At 33.3% G+C, this 7491-nt stretch overlaps 1 protein-coding gene across 1 annotated transcript; it reads left to right on the top strand.

The window, feature by feature from the left end:
* Positions 1-1085: 1085 nt before the first annotated feature.
* Positions 1086-7160, top strand: LOC125830560 (26S proteasome non-ATPase regulatory subunit 6 homolog). The gene is made up of 8 exons (XM_049509744.1): positions 1086-1332; positions 1433-1547; positions 4771-4861; positions 4968-5113; positions 5212-5431; positions 5575-5683; positions 6546-6714; positions 6804-7160. Exons 1-8 carry the CDS (start codon positions 1197-1199, stop codon positions 6976-6978), a joined length of 1161 nt encoding a protein of 386 aa, XP_049365701.1. The 5' UTR covers positions 1086-1196; the 3' UTR covers positions 6979-7160.
* The last annotated feature ends 331 nt before the right edge of the window (positions 7161-7491 follow it).

The following is a 7491-nucleotide window of genomic DNA, read 5'->3' as shown; positions in this document are numbered from 1 at the left end:
TAATTAATACAAGTTCTATATTTTCCTCTCTCTTCAATTTATATTCCATATTCAAGTGTGATTTTTTTTTTTATCATATTTAAGCTAAAACTTAAGAAATCCTTATTAAAGATTTTATGATCTCATATTATCTATATTTATCAACAAATTTCAGAATTAAATATACTTATTTCACCAACAAAACAATATTTTAGATATAGAAAAACACACCCAAAACAAGTTCAAAACTTAAGTAAAACGGTTTTTTTCCCTCAAGAAATCAAGTTTTAGATTTATTAAAATAAAAATCGAAATCAAAATTTCAAAATATAGAATTCTTAAGTCTAAAAAAATCAGATTAAAAAAAACAATATCAAAATTTAAAATAAAAAAAACATCAAGAAAAGCAAAATAATTAGATTAAAGAGAGAGAAAATTACATGTTAAAATATACGATGATAAATTTATTTATTTTTTAAAAATTAAAGGACCCAATAGTCATTAATAAATAAAAGTTATTTGAATAAGTTAAAAAACCCTTTAAAAGGTGTAATAGATAAATTACAAATTGATTCTCTCTCATTAATATTATTTCTTTCACCTATTAATTATATAAAAGTAACTGCAATCAATATAATTAAATAATTAATAATATAAAAATATAAAAAGATTAATCATTTAATAAAGTAAATTTTAATTGATTTTTAAATAAAGTTAAATTTAATTGATATGTTATAACCCGTAATTAAACTGTTATAAGTAAGAATTTTTTAAGAGTAGGTTTAAAACTCGTAATATTATCTCTTAAATGTGTATATGGTGTGATTTTTTTCCAAATAAAAATCTCTCACCTATATTTGATGGAATACAATTGATACATAATACATTTGACATAGATGATGAATTCATATTATATTCGTATGAATCAGGAATAAAATTGATATAAAATACAAATATAGTTGATACAAAATACAAAAATAGTTTTCCAAAAACAATTGATATAAAATACAAATCTCTCACCTATATTTGATTAAATACAATTGATACATAATACGATATCTCTTTTATAAACTTATGGCCCAAAGTTTAGCCCACTCCAAGGCCCATATTATATCCCCTCTCCCCCTTCTTGTACATATTTCCAAAGAGAAGAAAACTTTATACACCCTTTCGCAAGCAAAGTATCTGAAAAACAGTGAAACCTCTGAGAGAGAACTATGGATTCGGAAGAAGGAACCCAGCAACCCCAGCTAGTTCTTGCACACAAACTATTCCTTTTGACACATCCAGATGTCAATGACTTGGATAAAGTTCGTCTCCGTGAAGAAGTCTTGGAAGCTGTGGTCTCCAACGGTACATCTGATTGATAATGTTTCTTTTTAAAGTTTAAAATTGTTGTTTTGATTTATGGATTTGTTTTGATTTGCTTGTAAATGGGGTTTTTTTTTTCCAGATATGGCTCCGTTGTTTGAAACCCTAGTTTCAAAAGGGGTTTTTAGTTTGAATCTGGAGGTTCTTGATCCTATGCGTGTTAAGAATGCTGATGAGCTCAAAAAACTCGATGAGAAGTGAGTACTTTAAATCTGCATATTATGTGATCTCTGAAATTGAATTTTGGTCTTATTTTGTTCCTTTTCGATTGCTTTATTTTTTTGGGTCAAATGTTGGAAAATTTCCACTCTTTAGAACATACCAATTATCAGTTAAAAGTCATGTAAAGTTAACATTGTCTAAGAGAAGACATAATAGAATTGGAGTTCAAAATTCGAAGTAATTAGAGTATTGGATTTTAGTATATGATCATAAAATTTCTCCTAACAGGTAAGATTCATATAGAAGGTCATATTTTGTGAGCTAAAGTAATGAAAGTTGGTACATTTCATTCTAACATTAGTGAAAATGGAAGTGAAGTTCTGATTTTATGATCCACTTGTAATCTAAAGATCTGGCTGTAGAATATACATTTTTGGTATTATAAATAGAGGCTGAATGACACCGAGGGGGGTGGTGGAAAAGAGATGCTCAAAACCTCATTGAAGCTAAGTTTTATCAGAGTTTAGTAATACTGACGGGAGCACCACCAGCACTCTTCTGTGGTGTAGTTTCTCAGTAAGCCCTGCATTTGGGGCATGAGCGTTTCCAAATTTTACGCCTACTTTCTTTTTACGGTATATTCGATGAACACATGGAGTATAATTTGGTGAAACCTATGGTGCTCAGCTAAGTTGCTTGGACTCTCCGAACATGTTGCTACACCCGTGTTGGATCCTCCAAAAATGCACTGTTTTTAGGATCTGACACACACCTTATGACATTTTTGAAGAGTTCGAGGCTCCGAGCAACATCGGTACTCAGAGACGAGGGGTCCGAATCTAGAAGCCGGATTTGTCATCACCTAAATCTTAGGATTTGGGTTTTTACATATAGGAGTTTAGGTGTGGTATTAGGACCCAACCAATACATGCATATTACGACATATACAACAACATACCCAGTGTAGTTCACAAAGTGGAGTCTGGGGACATACATACACAAGTATATGTATTTTGACAACTAAAACAATAAAAAAATGTCAACAATTAATTGAAGTTAGTGTAATCAAATTCTCTGTAAACAGTTAATAATTTATTCATAAGTTATCTCGTGTAATAGCAAAATATTTTAGTGTTGTATGTGAATATATGCATTATTTTTATAACCATGGTGTCCAGGCTAGCTTGCGTGCACCTCTATGAATTCCACGGTGTACCTACCACCTTTTATGTGAGTATGTGACTATATACATATATGACATAAACACAATGTCAAACCAAATACACAATCAGCCTATACTTCTTTGGCCTTAGGTGTAGTTATAGCACACAAGTTGCCCAAATCAGCAAATCTAATTTGAATACCACCCCTGCACCCTAATCATATCGTATCGACCTGGATGCAACAATGATTTTGAAGGGTATGAGCAATAGGGGTGTACACTGGTTTTTTGATATTCAAACCAAACAAAACCAATGTAATATAAACTACATTGGTTTTAGTTTTGTCCGATTTTTTGTGGTTATTTTCAGTTTTGTGTAGACGTGGTTGATAAGTCAAAAAAATTGATACTACCTAACTTGACAATCAGTGTATTCATATGACAAAAGTAGTGCTAGGCACACATAATGTGTGTGTCAAAATTGGTGTAAGACATTCTGGATCTATTGACTAGTTTGCACTAAAAAGAATGTTTTTGCTACTCTTGTAAATGTTCTTTTGATTTTTAACCTTTAGTAAGATTTTCACGACCTATTTATGCAAAATTTATTCCATGGGATCATAAAATTTTACTTAATCCTATGTGAACTCCTTTTCCTGTTCATATATTGTTGTCTTTAAAGATTTGAGGACCACACGATCTTAAACATTGCAGTCAAATCTAACCATTGGAGTACTAGTGTACTCTTTAGCAACAAAGATAATTTTGCCTCAATCACTTTCTCTTCCCCTTTCTGAATAGAAGTAGATAAGGTCTTTGAGAATTATTTGATTTCAAGGACCAAAGTGTTGAAATGGTAAGCAGAAACCAAAAGATATAAGCTTGGGGTCAGTTGATTGAGATCATCATTTTGCAAAATGCTAACACAGTTACAATGCGACTAAAAACAGAAACCAAGACTAACCAACTTTTCTTCATTTCCCAATTATAGAAGCTTATGCAAGCTCCACTTGTCACACCTACCTATTGCATCCAAGAATTTGCAGAAATATCAGAATAATTGATTTTCTTTGTCAATCGATTTTTGAAAAGAATTCTTAACCCCCTCTAGTAATATGGACTTCAAAGTGAATTTTATTTTTGCAATCAGTCCTTATATATATAGCTAATGCAGCACCATACCTTCAAGAAAGCCAAGAGCACTACTGTGCAGAAAGTAACTTACAGAGAGCCTATACAACTCATCTAGAACTAGAACAACATAATACAACTCATCTTGAGCTTCTGTGTTGAAATCTGCTTGCCTTAAAAAATTCTAGCATTTCTCTCTTTCCAAATTGATCAACAAAGGCAAGCTGGCACCATTGTCCACCACCTGTTCCGTTTCACTAATCTTTCAGAACCTCAACAGTGGTAGCTGTTTTTGCAATTAATATCTTCTGCATCGCTAAGCGAATGTTTTATTACTAATGAATATATGTATATATGTGTGTGTATTTGTTGGTTTTGTTTGATTTTCTTTTGTTCAAACCAACCTAAATATTGTCGGTTTTTAAAATTTACAACCAAACGATAGTAGGGTTGACTTGGTTTTTCGGTTCAGTTTGGTTTTTCTGTTTCATTTGAACATCCTCACTGAACAACATAAGGTGAAACTGAGCTAAATGTCCTTGATCCTCAGATGATTTACTGGGACTTATCCTTAGTGACGCAGTTTCTTCTCTAGAGATTTTGGTTGGAGAATGATAATTGAGCTTGGAATCATATTCTTTGGATGCCGAATAATCTTGATTTGTAATAAAAATGTTAATTACAGTTGGTATCATTGTTCATGTTTATCTTTATTTTTACAATAATTGAGGGAAATTAATGACTTGCTTAGTGAATGGGATTATCATTCTTAAAAAGGTCATAGTGCGTACAATGTATGGATGCTCTGAGCCAGTTTGGGCATACCTGGTTGTGCTGTTTCAATTTTTATTATTCATAGTCAAGGAAAGTGAGAGAAAGGTGTTTGGTTTCTTTTGCATAGAATGGAGATACATTGCGTTTTTTCAAAACTTAAACCACACATCTAACTTTATACATTCATCAAGGATTGCTGATGCAGAAGAAAACCTTGGTGAAAGTGAAGTTCGAGAAGCTCATTTGGCTAAATCATTGTTCTACATTCGGATTGGTGACAAGGCAGGCTATCTCTTATCTCTCTCTTTTTCATTCAAATAATTGTTCAGAGTTCATTTGATCACACTGGGCAAATCTCAATCAAGCTTTATTTAATTTAAAATTTCAGGGGAAAGCACTTGAACAACTCAAGGTGACTGAGAAAAAAACTGTTGCAGTTGGGCAAAAGATGGACCTGGTGTTCTATACCTTGCAGATGGGGCTATTTGACTTGGATTTTGACCTCATCTCTAAATGCATAGATAAGGCAAAGAAGTAAGTTGGAGTGTTCACAGCCAGTTCAGATGTTATCAGACATGATGTTCTAAATGCCTTTTTTAGTTATTGAGCTAACTCCCAATGTTTGCTGACAGATTATTTGAAAAGGGGGGTGACTGGGAGAGGAAGAACAGGTTGAAGGTGTATGAAGGGTTGTTCTGCATGTCCACTCGTAATTTCAAGAAAGCAGCAGATCTTTTCCTTGATTCTATCTCAACTTTTACCACATATGAGCTTTTCCCCTATGATACTTTCATATTTTATACTGTCCTTACGAGCATCATTACCTTGGACCGGGTTTCTTTGAAACAAAAGGTATTCAATTTGTACTCTCTCTAATATCCTTGTTTGCAGTAAGAGGAATTTTCAAACTTTGAAAGTTGTGTTCCCTTGGAATATCCTGGATGCTACTGTGATGAATGTACTTGCAAATTCACTTTATTATGTATATGTTGCAGGTCGTGGATGCGCCAGAGATCTTGACAGTAATTGGAAAGATTCCATATCTGTCTGAGTTTATGAACTCGTTATATGAGTGTCAGTACAAGTCATTTTTCTCAGCATTTGGTAAGCTTTTCCATTGTTTATTTTTTTCTTTCGTATGTGAAGTGTTCCTTTGTAGTTTGCAAAGGTCTGCACACAGAAGTTTATGTCCGGTGGGGGTTCCTGATGCATTTTCTGGAAAATTTGGTTGAGAATTGCAGTATTTGCAAGGCCTTGATTATTGATAATCCTGTTTGGAGGTTTTAATCCTCAGATGCCAGTGTTTCCTTTTTGGAGTACCATTTTTTTGTTTTAAAGTCTTTTGAATATCAGCACGAAGGTATGGGGTTTTAGTGTTCTTTATTAGTCATGTGAGTATTAAGCTTGATTAGACTAAAGGGATGTTCTTTCTGGCACATATCAAAATAGTAAAAACGATGATATTTCCGCACCTGAAACTTGTAACTTTTCAAATGGATAATAGTTCTTTTCCAATTGCATAAAAAGTAATATCTCGTCATCTTTGTTAAGTTTGACAGGGAGTTTGTTTGGGTTGGGGGTTGGGGTAGGTGGGTGGACTTGTGATTCTCATTGCAGTTCTTCTTAGCTTGCATAGTTTGCTCACTTCTCCTTGTAATAATAGCTAATAAATCTTAAATTGACTTCTCTTCAGAGCACTAACTCAAATTTGTAGGGCAGTTAAATTCACCTAAATTTCTGAACTAATTATTGGAGATGGGGGCAATGAGAGACCAAGTGACCTTTGCACAAAAGAAAGATGGATACCTATCAATACCTTGTAAAAAAAGATGGACAAACCTAAATGTGTGTCATACACTCGTGATTTGTGATTCACCTCTATGTTGATTGCTAGGGTCATTTATGTGGGCCATGAATGATATATTAGATGCAAAATGGTTGACTTTTTACCTTAACGTGTCTTCAGCTGGCTTGATGGAGCATATTAAATTGGATCGTTACTTGCAACCACACTTCAGATATTATATGAGGGAGGTCAGAACAGTTGTGTATTCCCAGTTCCTGGAGTCCTACAAGAGTGTTACTATTGAGGCCATGGCCAAGGCTTTTGGGGTGTCTGAGGATTTCATCGACTTGTGAGTGCTATTTCATGCTTAGCTGTATACTGGACTGTGTATTCACTATAAAACGTGTAACATAATTGAACTTTTCTGTTTTACTTCAGGGAACTGTCTCGGTTCATTGCAGCTGGGAAGTTGCATTGCAAGATCGATAAAGTAGCAGGAGTGTTGGAAACTAATCGTCCTGATGCAAAGAATGCTCTTTATCAGGCAACTATCAAGCAAGGGGACTTCTTGTTGAATCGCATTCAAAAGCTTTCTCGTGTCATTGATCTCTGAAGCCATTAAACTGTGGCGTTGTACTTGTTTTTTCAACTGTCTGTAGCACTAATATTGATATATTTTGCCTTTTTCATTTTGAGCTCTTGGGAGTACAATTTAGTAATTTTCTGAAATCAAAGAGATTTTCTGTGTTGGGATTGCTCTTATATTTGGACAAACATTGCATCTTTTGAAATGTTATTTCCTTTTTAAGTTTGTGCGCAGCTGATTTGAGAATTCCAGCTAGTGAAGCTAAATAATGCATTTAGGGGTCGTTTAGTAGCTAGTTAGTAAGGTTTTAGTTATTTAATTTGCATAAAATTATACATAAATTCATTTGTTATTTATACATGCATTAGTTAGCGGATTTTAAATTGTAAACTAAACATTTTATTAGTTTTATACAATAATTTACCACCTAATCAAATATCAAAATGTGACACTCTTTGTTTTGTTTTTAATCTTGAGGTCCCATTTTTATTTTTAAAAAATGAACTAAAGAGAAAGTACGATAAATAAATTTGAACGGAG

This window comes from Solanum verrucosum, unplaced genomic scaffold (genome assembly GCF_900185275.1).
Source record: "Solanum verrucosum unplaced genomic scaffold, falcon-dt-bn FXZP01000004.1, whole genome shotgun sequence".
NCBI lineage: Eukaryota > Viridiplantae > Streptophyta > Magnoliopsida > Solanales > Solanaceae > Solanum > Solanum verrucosum.
Note: the sequence above shows the minus strand (reverse complement) of the source record. Positions and strands in the feature narration are given on the sequence as shown.

Coding starts and splice junctions, on each gene's coding strand:
- LOC125830560 (XM_049509744.1), top strand. CDS start 1,197: ATGGATTCGGAAGAAGGAACCCAGCAACCCCAGCTAGTTCTTGCACAC. Junction 4,862..4,967: donor ACATTCGGATTGGTGACAAG/GCAGGCTATCTC, acceptor TTAAAATTTCAG/GGGAAAGCACTTGAACAACT. Junction 6,715..6,803: donor TCTGAGGATTTCATCGACTT/GTGAGTGCTATT, acceptor GTTTTACTTCAG/GGAACTGTCTCGGTTCATTG.